At 45.1% G+C, this 19,121-nt stretch overlaps 1 protein-coding gene across 2 annotated transcripts in view; it reads right to left on the minus strand.

Moving 5' to 3' along the window:
• Positions 1-19,121, minus strand: part of IGLL1 (immunoglobulin lambda like polypeptide 1) — a 214,059-nt gene that overhangs the window by 38,039 nt on the left and 156,899 nt on the right. The window contains exons 1-2 of one of the 2 annotated variants that reach the window (XM_063454487.1): positions 10,764-10,816; positions 10,394-10,681 (exon numbers count right to left, since the gene is read on the minus strand). The exons of the other annotated variant lie outside the window; for it this stretch is intronic. Coding sequence (XP_063310557.1) covers positions 10,394-10,681; positions 10,764-10,809 — 334 coding nt within the window. The 5' untranslated portion in view covers positions 10,810-10,816. Of the gene's footprint in view, positions 1-10,393; positions 10,682-10,763; positions 10,817-19,121 lie in introns of those variants that run through there. 2 annotated transcript variants of the gene reach the window in all.

Consider the following 19,121-nt stretch of genomic DNA (forward strand, 5'->3'; position numbering starts at 1 on the left):
AATAGAGACTGTTCCCCCTACATAGGGTCACTTGGCAGATATGGATTGACACCTATCCTAATGATCCCTGATACACACTGACACAGAGCAGAATAGAGACTGTTCCCCCAACATAGGGTCACTTGGCAGATAAGGATTGACAAATCCCTGACAAACAGCTACCACATGCAAGGAAGGCAGCAGGGGCGCAAATGACCCACTCCCGACGCGGGAAGGTAGTGACGACAAATAACAATACAGGACTCTTTAGATTTTCCAGACCCTGGGGTTGACATTAGTCCAGATTTACATCTTGTGACCCATGAGGATGTTCCAGGCACTACTTGTGAAATAAAGACAGATAATAAAGTGAATGATCCTTCTCCTTGGGACTTGCACCCTGTCGTTGAAGGTGGAGTAGGCAATGGCAAGAGCATGCTGTGGGTAGTCAGTGCAAACACTCTCTTCCCGGTGAATAATGAGGAGACTAACTATGATGACGTTATTTGCGTTGAAAGTAATGATGCCAGAGATCTTTTGAAACCATATGGAAGGAACAAATTGGTTAAAAGAAAGGCAAGAGACCACCTGCAGTGGCGTACACACAACCCATGGGGCCCCGGTGCGAAAACTGATCCGTGGGCCCCCCCGCGCGCTTACTCTGTGCGGGCTGGGGCCGCAACACATGGCGGCGGGCACCGGGTCGCAGGGCTGCGACCTGTGTGACCGCGGTATGTACGCCAGTGCATGCATAAACACATACACTTAAAGGACCACTACAGACACCCAGATCACATCAGCTCAATGAAGTGGTCTGGGTGCCAGGTCTCTAGTTTTAACCCTGCAGCTGAAAACATAGCCGTTTCAGAGAAACGGCTATGTTTCACTGAGGGTTAATCCAGCCTCTAGCGGCTGTCTCATTGACAGCCGCTAGAGGATTTTCTGCGATTCTCACTGTGAAAATCACAGTGAGAAGACGCTGAACGTCCATAGGAAAGCATTGAATAATGCTTTCCTATGGGCGGTTTGAATGCGCGCGTGGCTCTTGCCACGCATGCGTATTCGGAGCTGAGAGGCGGATCGGGGCGGAGAGATTCCCAGCGCCAAGGGAGTCCGGCGCTGGAGAAAGGTAAGTGCTTAAGACACACACACTCTCATGAACAGACGCACACATTTACTGACAGACACACACTCAGTGACAGACATACATACACACTCACTAACAGATGCACACAAACATACTCAGTAACAGACACACACACTAACACACACTCTAACACACACACACCCATTAACATACACTCACACACACACTCTAAGACTAACACACTAACACACACACTAACACACACAATCTAACACTAACACACACTCACAAACACACACTAACATACACTCACACACTAACACACTCACACTATAACACACTCTAACACACTCACACACACTAACATACACTCACACACACTAACACTCACAAACACACACTAACATACACTCACACACACTCACACTCACAAACATACACTCACACTCACAAACACACACTAACATACACTCACACACACTAACACACTCACTAACACACACTCACACACACACACACTAACATACACTCACACACACTAACATACACTCACACACACTAACATACACTCACACTCACAAACACACACTCACACTCACAAACACACACTAACACACACTCACACACACTAACACACTCACTAACACACACTCACACACACTAACATACACTCACACACACTAACATACACTCACACTCACAAACACACACTAACATACACACACACTCACTAACACTCACAAACACATTTTTTTTTTAAATCCCCCCAGCCTCCTTACCTGTGGGAGAGCTGAGGGGATTCCCTGGGGTCCAGTGGTGCTGCTGGGCTCCTGGGGGGCCGGTCACCCGGCGAGCAGTCAGGCTGGCCGGTCCTGCGGGCGCGCGAGGGAGCACTGTCTCCTGTGTGCTTCCTCTTCAGCTCCCTCGCGCGCCGCACTGATACCGGAGCCGGAAGATGACGTCATCTTCCGGCTCCGGTATCAGTGCGGTGCGCGAGGGAGCTGAAGAGGAAGCACCTAGGAGACAGTGCTCCATCGCGCGCCTGCGGGACCGGCCAGCCGGGTGACAGCAGGGCCAGCCTCGGGGGGCCCTGAGGTGGCCGGCTCTTGGGCCCCCCAGGAGAAGAGGCTGGCCCAGTGACATACATACCGGGGTCGCAGGGCGGCCGGGCCCCCTGGTGGGCCGGGCCCGGTCGCAGCCGCGACCCCTGCGACCCGGTATGTACGCCACTGACCACCTGCATATAGACAAGAATACGCATAAGAGAAAGAAGAGAACAGGTGAAAAAGAGAAGCTGCAGACTGCCTATCTGCAAATAGTTGAGTTATGTCCTGAAGATGTCCGTGTTACCACAGTGCAGACTCTGTTTGATACACTACTGAGGAGAGTCAGAGAAACCCCAGATCTTCACGTATTGGATGAGTCGGTGCGTGGAGTTGCAGAGAACGTAGAACAAGAAATATTTAAACTTTTCCTGTGTACTGTCAGCAGATATACATAGGGTCACTTGGCAGATATGGATTGACACCTGTCCTCAAAACCTCTGATACACACTGACACAGAGCAGAATAGAGACTGTTACCCCTACATAGGGTCACTTGGCAGATATGGATTGATAAATCCCTGACAAACAGCTACCACATGCAAGGAAGGCAGCAGGGGCGCAAATGACCCACTCCCGACGCGGGAAGGTAGTGACGACAAATAACAATACAGGACTCTTTAGAGGCCCTGTAAATGTAATCAGTCCACTTGAAATCCTTTAACTTTGATCAATTGGAGGGAAGTCTGGTGCAGAGCCACTGACCCATGCGCAGGGCCAGCCTTAGGCCTTTGGGCGCCCTGTGCAAGAAATCTTCCCGACGCGGGAAGGTAGTGACGACAAATAACAATACAGGACTCTTTAGAGGCCCTGTAATTGTAATCAGTCCACTTGAAATCCTTTAACTTTGATCAATTGGAGGGAAGTCTGGTGCAGAGCCACTGACCCATGCGCAGGGCCAGCCTTAGGCCTTTGGGCGCCCTGTGCAAGAAATCTTCCCGACGCGGGAAGGTAGTGACGACAAATAACAATACAGGACTCTTTAGAAGCCCTGTAATTGTAATCAGTCCACTTGAAATCCTTTAACTTTGATCAATTGGAGGGAAGTCTGGTGCAGAGCCACTGACCCATGCGCAGGGCCAGCCTTAGGCCTTTGGGCGCCCTGTGCAAGAAATCTTCCCGACGCGGGAAGGTAGTGACGACAAATAACAATACAGGACTCTTTAGAGGCCCTGTAATTGTAATCAGTCCACTTGAAATCCTTTAACTTTGATCAATTGGAGGGAAGTCTGGTGCAGAGCCACTGACCCATGCGCAGGGCCAGCCTTAGGCCTTTGGGCGCCCTGTGCAAGAAATCTTCCCGACGCGGGAAGGTAGTGACGACAAATAACAATACAGGACTCTTTAGAGGCCCTGTAATTGTAATCAGTCCACTTGAAATCCTTTAACTTTGATCAATTGGAGGGAAGTCTGGTGCAGAGCCACTGACCCATGCGCAGGGCCAGCCTTAGGCCTTTGGGCGCCCTGTGCAAGAAATCTTCCCGACGCGGGAAGGTAGTGACGACAAATAACAATACAGGACTCTTTAGAGGCCCTGTAATTGTAATCAGTCCACTTGAAATCCTTTAACTTTGATCAATTGGAGGGAAGTCTGGTGCAGAGCCACTGACCCATGCGCAGGGCCAGCCTTAGGCCTTTGGGCGCCCTGTGCAAGAAATCTTCCCGACGCGGGAAGGTAGTGACGACAAATAACAATACAGGACTCTTTAGAGGCCCTGTAATTGTAATCAGTCCACTTGAAATCCTTTAACTTTGATCAATTGGAGGGAAGTCTGGTGCAGAGCCACTGACCCATGCGCAGGGCCAGCCTTAGGCCTTTGGGCGCCCTGTGCAAGAAATCTTTCCGACGCGGGAAGGTAGTGACGACAAATAACAATACAGGACTCTTTAGAGGCCCTGTAATTGTAATCAGTCCACTTGCACCAGTGGGGCTAAAAATTAGGCATGTACACATGCCTGAAAAATTTGGTATTGTTGCAGCCGCTGCTGTAGCAGCGGCCAGAAAAATTGATGTTTGTTTCACAGGCAGAAAGTGCCCTAAAACATGGCGGCTTGAACCCTAGTTGGTGGCGGATAAGTCACGCAAGTCAAATGTCATTCAGAGCTAAAATACAGCAGTGGACCATTTTTAGCCCAAGGCAGCTCATCTCATCAGGCCTTTTTTAAGCGAATGTATCGCCCAGTGTCAGTCCCTTCGGGATCCATCCCTCATTCATCTTAATAAAGGTGAGGTAATCTAGACTTTTTTGACCTAGGCGACTTCTCTTCTCAGTGACAATACCTCCTGCTGCACTGAAGGTCCTTTCTGACAGGACACTTGAAGCGGGGCAGGCCAGAAGTTCTATCGCAAATTGGGATAGCTCAGGCCACAGGTCAAGCCTGCACACCCAGTAGTCAAGGGGTTCATCGCTCCTCAGAGTGTCGATATCTGCAGTTAAGGCGAGGTAGTCTGCTACCTGTCGGTCGAGTCGCTCTCTGAGGGTGGATCCCGAAGGGCTGTGGCGATGCATAGGACTTAAAAAGGTCCGCATGTCCTCCATCAACAACACGTCTTTAAAGCGTCCTGTCCTTGCCGGCGTGGTCGTGGGAGGAGGAGGAGGAGGATGACTTCCACCTCTCCCCCTGTTAGATTCCCGTTGTGCTGTGACATCACCCTTATACGCTGTGTAAAGCATACTTTTTAATTTATTTTGCAAATGCTGCATCCTTTCCGACTTGTTGTAATTCGGTAACATTTCAGCCACTTTCTGCTTATACCGGGGGTCTAGTAGCGTGGACACCCAGTACAGGTCGTTCTCCTTCAGCCTTTTTATACGAGGGTCCCTCAACAGGCAGGACAGCATGAAAGACCCCATTTGCACAAGGTTGGATGCCGAGCTACTCATTTCCCATTCCTCCTCCTCACTGATGTCATTGAAGGTATGTTCTTCCCCCCAGCCACGTACAACACCACGGGTACCAGATAGGTGACAACGAGCACCCTGGGATGCCTGTTGTGTTTGGTCTTGCTCCTCCTCCTCCTCCTCAAAGCTACAATCCTCCTCTGACTCCTCTTCCTCACAATCCTCTTCCAGCGTTGCCGCAGGTCCAGCAAGCGATGCTGATAAGGCTGTTTCTGGTGGTGATGGTGACCACAACTCTTCCTCTTCCTCTTCACGCTCATCTACAGCCTGATCCAGTACTCTTCGCAGGGCACGCTCCATGAAGAAAACAAATGGTATGATGTCGCTGATGGTGCCTTCGTTGCGACTGACTAGGTTTGTCACCTCCTCAAAAGGACGCATGAGCCTACAGGCATTGCGCATGAGCGTCCAGTAACGTGGCAAAAAAATTCCCAGCTCCCCAGAGGCTGTCCTAGCACCCCGGTCATACAAATATTCATTAACAGCTTTTTCTTGTTGGAGCAGGCGGTCGAACATTAGGAGTGTTGAATTCCAACGTGTAGGGCTGTCGCAAATCAAGCGCCTCACTGGCATGTTGTTTCGCCGCTGGATATCGGCAAAGTGAGCCATGGCCGTGTAGGAAGGCCTGAAATGGCCACACACCTTCCTGGCCTGCTTCAGGACGTCCTGTAAGCCTGTGTACTTATGCACAAAGCGTTGTACGATCAGATTACACACATGTGCCATGCACGGCACATGTGTCAACTTGCCCAACTTCAATGCCGCTATCAAATTTTTTCCGTTGTCACACACCACTTTGCCGATATCCAGTTGCTGCGGAGTCAGACACTTTTCGACCTGTGCGTTCAGGGCGGACAGGAGTGCTTGCCCGGTGTGACTCTCTGCTTTCAAGCAAGTCAAACCCAAGACGGCGTGACACTGCCGTATCCGGGATGTGGAATAGTACCTGGGGAGCTGGGGGGGTGCCGTTGATGTGGAGCAAGAAGCAGCGGCACAAGAGGACTCAGCCGAGGAGGTTATGGAAGAGGATGGAGTAGGAGGAGTAGAGGAGGTGGCAGCAGGACTGCCTGCAATTCGTGGCGGTGTCACCAACTCCTCTGCAATGCCACGCATTCCTTGCTTGTCAGCCGTCAGCAGGTTTACCCAATGCGCAGTGTAGGTGATATACCTGCCCTGACCATGCTTTGCAGACCAGGTATCAGTGGTCAGATGGACCTTCCACTGCGGTGTCCCAATAGCTACAAATTTTTTGAACGCCTCAGACTCAACCAGATTGTATGGTAAAAGCTGGCGGGCTAATAGTTTGGACAAGCCAGCTGTCAGATGCTGGGCAAGGGGGTGACTTGGTGACATTGGCTTCTTACGCTCAAACATGTCCTTGACAGACACATGACTGTGGGCAGATGAGCGGGAACTGCTCAAGGCGGGAGACGGAGTGGCGGATGGTTGAGAGGGGGCAAGAAGGACAGCAGTGGTTGACGTGGCTGAAGATGCTGGACCAGGAGGAGGATGGCGGCTTAGAGTAGGCGTGCTGCTTGTACTCATGTGTTGATCCCATAGGCGTTTGTGATGTGAGATCATGTGCCTACGCAAAGCAGTTGTACCTAGGTGGGTGTTGGACCTCCCACGACTCAGTTTCCTTTGGCACAGGTTGCAAATGGCATCGCTGTTGTCAGAGGCAGACACACAAAAAAAATGCCACACTGCTGAGCTCTGCAATGACGGCATTCTGGTGGTGGACACAGCATGCGTTGATTGGCGTGCTGTCGGGCTGACCCCGGGTGCCGCTGCATGCTGTCTGACTGTGCCACTAGCTCCTTGCGATGACCCCCCCCTGCTTCCAACTGGTCTCCTCCTCCTCCTCTCTGTCTCCCCATCTGAACTTTCGCCCTGTTCTTCTTCTCTTCTAGCGGGCACCCACGTGACATCCATGGACGCATCGTCATCATCAACCGCTTCGCTTGTATCTGACAACTCAGAAAAGGAAGCAGCAGTGGGTACAACATCATCATCATCACACCGTACCTCCATGTGTTTAATGCTGCCTGCCTGAGACATATCCCTGTTATCTACATCCTCTAGCAATAATGGTTGCGCATCACTCATTTCTTCAAACGGGTGTGTGAATAACTCCTCTGACATACCAAGTAAAGCGGCTGTGGTGCTAGTTTTGGTGGTGGCGGCAGGCGGGTGAGTGCTATCTTGAGAGGTGCCTGAAGCTAAGCTGGAGGAGGATGGTGCGTCAAGGTTCCGAGCGGAGGCTGTACAAGATTGGGTGTCCTGTGTTAGCCAGTCAACTAAGTCCTCAGAACTTTTCAAGTTCAGGGTACATGGCTTCTGAAAACTGGGCATTATTCTAGGGCAAAAGGGAATCACAGCACCACGACCACGACGGCCCCTGCGGGGTGGCCTGCCTCTGCCTGTCATTTTTTTGGGGATTTGTGGTACTATGCGTGCAAGCTACTGTGAGACCAGATATGATTGACAATGTGCACTGGAACAGTTCTGCAGAGCACACACTGTAGGCCTGAGACACCCGCTTGAAGACAAGTAACTGCTATTCAATCTATAACAGTGAAAAACAAATTTTGTTTTTAAAAGCACGCTATAGAGACACCAGATATGATTGGCAATGTGCACTGGAACAGTAGGCCTGAGACACCCACTTGAAGACAAGTAACTGCTATTCAATCTATAACAGTGAAAAACAAATTTTGGTTGTAAAAGCACGCTATAGAGACACAAGATATGAGTGGCAACTGTCAAAGCACGCTGGCACAGGTCTGCAGAGCACACGCTGAAGTAGGCCTGACACCAAGATGCTTGCAGACAACTAACTGATCTTCTATTACAGTGAAAAAAAATTATTTCTTTTAAATCTAAAGCTTAACCAATTGTTAAAACAGATATGAGTGGTGGCACTGGGCAAATAGGCACAGTATCCAATGTGAACCTCACACAGAAGCTGGCAGGCAGGCAACTGCTCTTCTATTACAGTGGAAACAAAATTTTGGTTGTAAAAGCACGCTATAGAGACACCAGATATGATTAGCAACTGTCAAAGCACGCTGGCACAGGTCTGCAGAGCACACGCTGAAGTAGGCCTGAAACACAGACGCTTGCAGACAACTAACTGCTCTTCTATTACAGTGAAAAAATATTATTTCTTTTAAATCTAAAGCTTAACCAATTGTTAAAACAGATATGAGTGGTGGCACTGGGCAAATAGGCACAATATCCAATGTGAACCTCACACAGAAGCTGGCAGGCAGGCAACTGCTCTTCTATTACAGTGGAAACAAAATTTTGGTTGTAAAAGCACGCTAAAGAGACACCAGATATGATTGGCAACTGTCAAAGCACGCTGGCACAGGTCTGCAGAGCACACGCTGAAGTAGGCCTGAAACACAGACGCTTGCAGACAACTAACTGCTCTTCTATTACAGTGAAAAAAAATTATTTCTTTTAAATCGAAAGCTTAACCAATTGTTAAAACAGATATGAGTGGTGGCACTGGGCAAATAGGCACAGTATCCAATGTGAACCTCACACAGAAGCTGGCAGGCAGGCAACTGCTCTTCTATTACAGTGGAAACAAAATTTTGGTTGTAAAAGCACACTAAAGAGACACCAGATATGATTGGCAACTGTCAAAGCACGCTGGCACAGGTCTGCAGAGCACACGCTGAAGTAGGCCTGAAACACAGACGCTTGCAGACAACTAACTGCTCTTCTATTACAGTGAAAAAAAATTATTTCTTTTAAATCGAAAGCTTAACCAATTGTTAAAACAGATATGAGTGGTGGCACTGGGCAAATAGGCACAGTATCCAATGTGAACCTCACACAGAAGCTGGCAGGCAGGCAACTGCTCTTCTATTACAGTGGAAAAAAATATTTATTTTAAATGTAAAGCTTAACCTATTGTTAAAACAGATATGAGTGGTGGCACTGGGCAAATAGGCACAGTATCCAATGTGAACCTCACACAGAAGCTGGCAGGCAGGCAACTGCTCTTCTATTACAGTGAAAAAAAAATATTTATTTTAAATGTAAAGCTTAACCTATTGTTAAAACAGATATGAGTGGTGGCACTGGGCAAATAGGCACAGTATCCAATGTGAACCTCACACAGAAGCTGGCAGGCAGGCAACTGCTCTTCTATTACAGTGAAAAAAATATATTTATTTTAAATGTAAAGCTTAACCTATTGTTAAAACAGATATGAGTGGTGGCACTGGGCAAATAGGCACAGTATCCAATGTGAACCTCACACAGAAGCTGGCAGGCAGGCAACTGCTCTTCTATTACAGTGAAAAAAAAAATATTTATTTTAAATGTAAAGCTTAACCTATTGTTAAAACAGATATGAGTGGTGGCACTGGGCAAATAGGCACAGTATCCAATGTGAACCTCACACAGAAGCTGGCAGGCAGGCACCTGCAATTACATTACACAGGAAAAAAAAAAAAAAAAGCAGCCTGATGTTATAGCCCTAAAAAGGGCTTTTTGGGGTGCTGTCCTTACAGCAGAGATCAGATGAGTCCTTCAGGATTGTAGTGGACACTGAATACCCTAGCCTAGCTATCAATTTCCCTATGTAATCAGCAGCAGCTAAACTTTCCCTCCTCTCACTAAGCATGCATCTTCCGAATGAATCGAAAATGGATGCTGGGAGGGAGGTTGGAGGGTGTGGAAGGGAGGGAGTGCTGCTGATTGGCTGTAATGTGTCTGCTGACCGAGAGGCACAGGGTCAAAGTTTGCCCAATGATGACGAATAGGGGGCGGATCGAACTGCGCATGTGTCCGCCCGCCGCGGCGAACGCGAACACGCTAATTTCGCCGGGAACTGTTCGCCGGCGGACAGTTCGGTACATCACTATTCAAAACCTTCACGCACCCTTTAACTGCAGTGTTGCAATATAAAGTAAAAGGAAATCTTCCGAGGCTCATGCTGTGCATTAGTAATCATGCGTTGTGTATTTTTTTTTTTTTATTATGTGAAATGCTTCTATCTTTTCTTTAGACCGTCAAATGCTAAAGCAGTTGTTTTTTCCCTTCTGTATTTCACCATACTATCTGCTATAGCTATAGATACAGGTGTTTAACCCCTTAAGGACACATGACATGTCATGATTCCCTTTTATTCCAGAAGTTTGGTCCTTAAGGGGTTAATACTATTCCCTGCATCTATTAATAGTTCACTACAATGTACAGTGCTACGGAATGTGATGACGCTTTATAAATAATAAAATAATAATAATAATACAAGAAGCCAGTTATTGTCTCAGTTCCTCTTCTGTCTGTGTCACTGTGCAGCACCGTTATCCCACACCTTGCAGTAATAATCAGCCTCGTCTTCTGCTTTGACTCCACTGATGGTTAATGTTGCTGTGTTACCAGAGTTAGTTCCCGAGAATCGATCTGGGACGTTGTCAGCTCTGATGCTATCGTTATAAATAATAAGTTTTGGTTTGTTACCCTGTGTTTGTTGATACCAGTGTGTGTACTTGTCGCCAATATTGTTCCCAGTACAGGTAAGTAATGCTGTGTCTCCTGGTCTTGTTGAAAGTGAACGTGGCTGAGTCACTACATACTGTCCAACACAACCTGAAACAGGAGCAGACACAAGGTTAAAGTGACAGAGACATGCAGATTGCACAGACGTGGTCTAAGTAATGATGATCCTTACATGTGTAGAGACAGGTGACAGCGAGGAGTAGAGGAACCCAGGACATGATGCTGGTCTGAACTGTGCTCTGAGAGACAAACAGCTCACTTATAAATACAATACCCACCCCAGCACTATTTAACATAGGCAAATCACCTCATTTGTGGGTTTCATAAACGGCTTCTTCCCATATGACAAGTGATTAGATAAATGCTAACATTTATCATTTTACAGCTACCACATGACTGAAAGTATTATTGTATATTTTCCACTTTAGTTACTTTAGATTTAAATTTGAAATTCACTTTGATATCCAGACAGTTCTCACTTGAATGCCCATGTGGCAAAGCAAATGTTGGAGAAACAATGACAGGTTCACTTTAAGAATATACTATATGTAGTCTATGATTTTTAAATTTTAATCATGTAATTATGTGTCATATTAAGTTTGATATTTCTAAACTAAAAAGATCCACAAAACTCCAAAACACCCATGATGACTCTTCTGGCTACATTGATATTTTTTAGAATAAAGAGAGAACAACGCTGGAAGGAAATGGAACAAGTCCATCCACCAGGGTTGTGATGGTTATAGGATACAGTGTGGCATATCCCCTAGGAATATAGAGAAAAGATAGGACTGGTGGGTGGCAGAATAGCGACAAACTACCTCCCAGAGAGACCTAGTATCCCTGTATATAAAAGGCTGTTCTGCAATTACCCTATAGGGGAAAAAAGTGCATGCAGATAGCCAAAACAAAAAAAAAACCTCTTTAATAGTCCCTCTTAGGGGAGAAGGAAAAACAAAAAATAAACGTACAAATATATATAAAAATAGGACCTAATGGGGTAGAATCTTGACTAATCCAGAACATAAACTTGAATCAAGTAACTATAGTTATAAATGTGGCTAAGAATGTGCCAGTAAATGCAACAAAGTTACTTGTACTAGAAAAGAACAGATACAATATATGTAGCCAAGTTTCAAGTTTTAAATTGAAAAGCAGATGGTTCCTATACACGCCATAAATTGTATCCAGTGCATGAAACACAAGTTTAGGCAGAACCAGAAAAACGTGCTTTAAATACAAAGTACAGAATGCTATACCTGCATTGGCCAGAATATGCCAGTAGCAATAACAAATTACTTGTACATGAAGAACAAGAGATACAATATACGTAACAAAAACTTCAGATCTTAGGTAGTAAGAAAAATGATTCCCATAGACGCCATCAATTATATCTAGTGCATAAAGCACACATCAGATTTGTGGCAAAGTAGGAAACAGTTCTTAGTTGCCAAATAATAGAGACACATATGTAACAAGATGCCTAAACAGCTAAATGAGATTTGGGGATAGGAGTCCCTAGCATCTTGTTCATAGTGAAAACTAGTATTGGTTATGCCCAGGATAATGAAGTATTGATTAGTCAACCCCCAGAGGTGGTCTCAAACAAATGTAAAAATCATCCGCTCTGAGTGAGTAGCTCGACGCGCGTTTCGGCGAAACAAGTCGCCTTTATCAAGAGCCGTTGCGGAGTGAAAGGCGCCTCTTTTTAAATGCCTGTGAGGTACTGCCCCCAAATGTGACATCATCATTACTAACCAATCTAATGGCTTTATGTGAATAGGGGGCGGGGAAATCGTCCGGTATCCAGGGGGGTTGTTAACCCTCGCAACACCCGCAAAGTGACAGGGGGTCCTAAAGCCTTGTAGAATGGACACATAATATGTGCAGTAGAGATGTGTCTACTGGATGAAGTAGATGAACTGTAGCCAAAGGCTCATTGTGAACCATAAGGAGCCATATATATAGCGATACTACCCACTTGTGATAGTAATCGCATCTGGAGACCATAGATTTACCGGTATCACATGTTAAGAGTCTCTAAAGTAAAACAGGAGGCTTATATTTATAAGTGGTTAACACCTAGGAACAAAAGCAAACAGAAAGAGTATAGTCGTACATAGTACTTTACTAAGGTTTAAATAGAGAGTTTCTGTCTATGTATAATCAGAGGTGATTTAACCCAAACGTTGCCTGTGAAGCACTTTATGTGAATAAAGAGGATGATGCTGCCCAAAAATGGCATTCAGACGTACCTCAGATTTAGGCATTCAAACAAAGAGACGAGTAGGATGATCAGTGAAAGAAAATAGATAAAAAATGTACATATAGATTTTGGAGTGACAGTAGAGAACGGGATAAACTCCAAATGTATATGGAGAAAAGTTCACAAAGAGTTTAATTAGATGAATATTTGTGTGTTGACGGAAAGCACTAAAGAGTAAAGGAGTACTCCATATGTGGTACAAACCATAGACTAAACAAATAGTGAGACAGAAGAAATCCAGGATATTTACAAAATATTTACAAAATATTTACAAGAGTATTGAAGTGTTTTAACTCAGTAAAATCTTAAATATCTTAAATAAAGGGGGCAAAGGAAAAGCCTTCATTGAGACCTTTTGGGTAAAGCGTCTTGAGTTGGAAAATCCAAAAACTTTCCCGTTGTCTCAAAAAGCGATCGTAATTGCCCCTACGTTTGTCCTTACGGACCAGTTCTAGTCCACAGAAGCGAAGCCCTTGTGGATTTCCTGCATGGACTTCTTTTAAATGGCGACCTATGGGAGTGTCAACGAGCAGTTTAGGAGATCTAACATGCTCCTTGATACGCTCCTTAAAAGGTCTAAAAGTTTTACCCACATACTGTAAGTGACAACTGCATGTAAGAAGGTAAACCAGACCGGCGGTATTGCAGTTGAAAAAGGATTTAATCTTATAAGCTCTTTTCCCAGCGCTGTCCAGAATGCTCTTGGAGTCTCGTTTGATATATTTGCATGCCACACAGTGGCCACATTGATATGATCCCACCGTAGTGGTATGTAGCCAGGTGCGTGTGGGCGAGCAGTGAAAACGACTTGGAACAAGGAGGTTCCTAAGGTTTTTACCTCTACGTGCGGTCATATCGACTCTTGGCCCCAAGACCCTTTTGAGGTGAACATCATCTAAAAGGCAAGGCTGGAATTTTGAAACTCGGTCCTAACAGCCTCCCAGCCTGAGTCAAATGTTGCTATCATCCGTGGGGGTTGAAGTTTGGTGGAAAATTCCACTCTTTTGGGGGATAGAAGGGAATCTCTATCTGCCTCCAAAGTGACACTGATTCGGGAACTGTCAAATTTGATAGGCGGACCAATGTCTGCTTGGTGTCTTGAATAAAAGAGGGTAGTAGTTCCACAAATGCTCTTTTAAATCCTCTTTTATTCAAGACACCAAGCAGACATTGGTCCGCCTATCAAATTTGACAGTTCCCGAATCAGTGTCACTCTGTAGCCTCGATGTTGAAGCCCTATACTCGTCTATACCACACAAGGGGGGCATTCAACACGTAAAACACTACCTGGACAAAAGGGGTCCTGACTTTAATGACCATTCTCATTTTGTTTTGGAACTGCTCGAATTTATTCTCCGCCACAACTACTTCCTCTTTAATGAGAAATTCTACCACCAGGTACAGGGCACTGCGATGGGGACGGCTTGTGCCCCATCGTATGCCAATCTTCACCTAGGTTGGTGGGAGGAAGTAGTTGTGGCTGATAGTGACGTTTTTTCATCATATAGACCCTTTATTCATCATTGGGCTCGCTACATTGATGATATTTTGATTCTCTGGACAGGTAGCAGGGAAATGTTTGAGAGTTTTGTATCTTTACTTAACATTAATGACTTGAATTTGTACTTTACATCGGAGTTTGGGGGTAACACACTGAATTTTCTGGACCTCACAATCACGGTTAGTGGTGACTCCATTAGTACCACACTATACAAAAAGCCTACATCTTCTAACAGCCTTCTTCGCTGGGAGAGTTTTTATCCCCAATCTCTCAAACGCGGGATTCCCACTGGGCAATATCTTAGAGCCCGTAGAAACTGCAGTAATATTGAAGACTTTAAGGTTCAAGCCAATTTACTGCGACAGCAGTTCAAAATAAAGGTTTACCCGAACAAATGCCTCAAAAAAGCATATAGAAGGGCTTTGGAGGCAGATAGAGATTCCCTTCTATCCCCCAAAAGAGTGGAATTTTCCACCAAACTTCAACCCCCACGGACGATAGCAACATTTGACTCAGGCTGGGAGGCTGTTAGGACCGAGTTTCAAAAATTCTGGCCTTGCCTTTTAGATGATGTTCACCTCAAAAGGGTCTTGGGGCCAAGAGTCGATATGACCGCACGTAGAGGTAAAAACCTTAGGAACCTCCTTGTTCCAAGTCATTTTCACTGCTCGCCCACACGCACCTGGCTACATACCACTACGGTGGGATCATATCAATGTGGCCACTGTGTGGCATGCAAATATATCAAACGAGACTCCAAGAGCATTCTGGACAGCGCTGGGAAAAGAGCTTATAAGATTAAATCCTTTTTCAACTGCAATACCACCGGTCTGGTTTACCTTCTTACATGCAGTTGTCACTTACAGTATGTGGGTAAACCTTTTAGACCTTTTAAGGAGCGTATCAAGGAGCATGTTAGATCTCCTAAACTGCTCGTTGACACTCCCATAGGTCGCCATTTAAAAGAAGTCCATGCAGGAAATCCACAAGGGCTTCGCTTCTGTGGACTAGACCTGGTCCGTAAGGACAAACGTAGGGGCAATTACGATCGCTTTTTGAGACAACGGGAAAGTTTTTGGATTTTCCAACTCAAGACGCTTTACCCAAAAGGTCTCAATGAAGGCTTTTCCTTTGCCCCCTTTATTTAAGATATTTAAGATTTTACTGAGTTAAAACACTTCAATACTCTTGTAAATATTTTGTAAATATTTTGTAAATATCCTGGATTTCTTCTGTCTCACTATTTGTTTAGTCTATGGTTTGTACCACATATGGAGTACTCCTTTACTCTTTAGTGCTTTCCGTCAACACACAAATATTCATCTAATTAAACTCTTTGTGAACTTTTCTCCATATACATTTGGAGTTTATCCCGTTCTCTACTGTTACTCCAAAATCTTTATGTACATTTTTTATCTATTTTCTTTCACTGATCATCCTACTCGTCTCTTTGTTTGAATGCCTAAATCTGAGGTACGTCTGAATGCCATTTTTTGGGCAGCATCATCCTGTTTATTCACATAAAGTGCTTCACAGGCAACGTTTGGGTTAAATCACCTCTGATTATACATAGACAGAAACTCTCTATTTAAACCTTAGTAAAGTACTATGTACGACTATACTCTTTCTGTTTGCTTTTGTTCCTAGGTGTTAACCACTTATAAATATAAGCCTCCTGTTTTACTTTAAAGACTCTTAACATGTGATACCGGTAAATCTATGGTCTCCAGATGCGATTACTATCACAAGTGGGTAGTATCGCTATATATATAGCTCCTTATGGTTCACAATGAGCCTTTGGCTACAGTTCATCTACTTCATCCAGTAGACACATCTCTACTGCGCATATTATGTGTCCATTCTACGAGGCTTTAGGACCCCCTGTCACTTTGCGGGTGTTGCGAGGGTTAACAACCCCCCTGGATACCGGACGATTTCCCCGCCCCCTATTCACATAAAGCCATTAGATTGGTTAGTAATGATGATGTCACATTTGGGGGCAGTACCTCACAGGCATTTAAAAAGAGGCGCCTTTCACTCTGCAACGGCTCTTGATAAAGGCGACTTGTTTCGCCGAAACGCGCGTCGAGCTACTCACTCAGAGCGGATGATTTTTAAATTTGTTTGAGACCACCTCTGGGGGTTGACTAATCAATACTTCATTATCCTGGGCATAACCAATACTAGTTTTCACTATGAACAAGATGCTAGGGACTCCTATCCCCAAATCTCATTTAGCTGTTTAGGCATCTTGTTACATATCTGTCTCTATTATTTGGCAACTAAGAACTGTTTCCTACTTTGCCACAAATCTGATGTGTGCTTTATGCACTAGATATAATTGATGGCGTCTATGGGAATCATTTTTCTTACTACCTAAGATCTGAAGTTTTTGTTACGTATATTGTATCTCTTGTTCTTCATGTACAAGTAATTTGTTATTGCTACTGGCATATTCTGGCCAATGCAGGTATAGCATTCCGTACTTTGTATTTAAAGCACGTTTTTCTGGTTCTGCCTAAACTTGTGTTTCATGCACTGGATACAATTTATGGCGTGTATAGGAACCATCTGCTTTTCAATTTAAAACTTGAAACTTGGCTACATATATTGTATCTGTTCTTTTCTAGTACAAGTAACTTTTTTGCATTTACTGGCACATTCTTAGCCACATATATAACTATAGTTACTTGATTCAAGTTTATGTTCTGGATTAGTCAAGATTCTACCCCATTAGGTCCTATTTTTATATATATTTGTACGTTTATTTTTTGTTTTTCCTTCTCCCCTAAGAGGGACTATTAAAGAGTTTTTTTTTTGTTTTGGCTATCTGCATGCACTTTTTTTCCCCTATAGGGTAATTGCAGAACAGCCTTTTATATACAGGGATACTAGGTCTCTCTGGGAGGTAGTTTGTCGCTATTCTGCCACCCACCAGTCCTATCTTTTCTCTATTTTTTAGAATAATATACAAATATGTTTCTGAGCTTCTACTCCTAATTTGTAGCCAGTCATCAAGCTAGCAAAGTTGCATTTAAAGGACACTATATTCTTCCAGACCACTTTATCTCAAGGAAAGAGCCTGGGTGCAGGGGTTCTATCCTAGTTTTTTTTTTTTTAGAAACTGCAATGCTTATATTGCAGGGTTAAGTCCACTTCAGTATGACAGCCACTAGAGGCCCTTCTGCTGCTCTGACAAAGTAAAACTTGGTAACCTGACATGAAAGCATTGATTCGCATTAGATCCCCAATGCTCTTCTATGAGGAATATTGAATTACACCATTACAGAGAAGACCATGCCTCCACTGTGGGGGAGGTGGAGAGGTCAACAACAGCACAGAGAGAATGCTGGAAAATGATGAGGAAAAGTAATTTTAAAAAAATTTATGCACACAGAAGTGGAAGTTCGGAATGATGGAGGGCACCTTTATACAATTAGAGACAGGGACAAGTTTAAGAGTTTTTATTTTTTTAATAGCAGAACATGAGGAATTTTAGGGCATCAGTTGATCATTTTCAATAAGGTGAGATGTATTTTCTTCCTTAAAATCCCAGTCTAAGCACCAGGGTCGGAATCAGAAGGTTGCAACTAGTACAGCTGTATGAGGCCTAAGCCCTCCACCCCAATGTGCATATACATAGCGAGCACTGTATCACTAAAGTGAAAATTAAAAATACATTTAGAATTGAATGCCAAAATAGCCTAACATAAAAAACATTTTCTAGTTAATCTATAGTTCCAGTTTAGCTACTTTGTTCTTAAAGGACCACTATGTAATCCTTAGCGTGCATTTAAAAACAAAAAACTTTTTTTACTGTTATAGATTGAATAGCAGTTAGTTGTCTGCAAGCGTCTGTGTGTCGGGCCAACAGCGTGTACTCTGCCAGTGCACAGTGCCACTCATATCTGGTGGCACAATAGCGTGCATTTAAAAACCCCAAAACTGGGGCGGAGCCAGCTAGGGAACTGGTCGGTCGCATAATCCTGAGCTCCGTATCTCATCCAGAGAATTTGCACTCTAAAAGGTGGAGAAGACTCTCAATCTTGAAAGACCCTCTTACCAGTGGTACACTGAAGCGCTATGGGCAAAAAAACAAAAAAAAACAGGACAGATAAAGTCCCCACGAGCCGAGATATCGCAGATCTGTTCCGCGGCACGGCCAAGGCCGCATGGGACAAAATGGCGTCGGCGGACGACCTATACTCCTACTCCTCGGATGATTTTACTGCCGACCTGGACATAGGAGCCATGGCCAACAAACCATCGGAGCCTGCCAAGGCCACCTCGAACCCGGGAGAACCGGTAACGGCGGACCTGCTCCAACATATGCTGAGCGAGCTAAGGAAACATATCGCGGCCGACATGGCCCACTACAAAACGGCCATAGACGCGGTAAGCTCTAAAGCCACCAAGCTGGAAGATATCACCGGAGCCCAAGATGCAAGGCTAACAGCGGTGGAACAACAAGTTGCCGACCTCCAGCGCAATCTAAAAGCCTCCACAGATAGACTGGACGCCATGGAGGACCGCCGCAGAGGGCACAACTTGAAAATCAGGGGCATCCCTGACTCAGTGGGGACCGTAGAGGCACAACATTTTCTCAGACGCCTTTTAAATACCATCCTGCCGCCCAAACAAGCGAAGGCCATACAGCTTGACGGTATGTTCCGGCTCCCAAAACCTCCTAGAGCCCCTGTTACCGCATCCATGGATCTTATAGTTAGATTCCAATCGCTCCAACACAAGGCACTGACCCTTAT

The sequence above is a fragment of the Pelobates fuscus genome, chromosome 5 (genome assembly GCF_036172605.1).
Source record: "Pelobates fuscus isolate aPelFus1 chromosome 5, aPelFus1.pri, whole genome shotgun sequence".
Classification (NCBI taxonomy): Eukaryota; Metazoa; Chordata; class Amphibia; order Anura; family Pelobatidae; genus Pelobates; species Pelobates fuscus.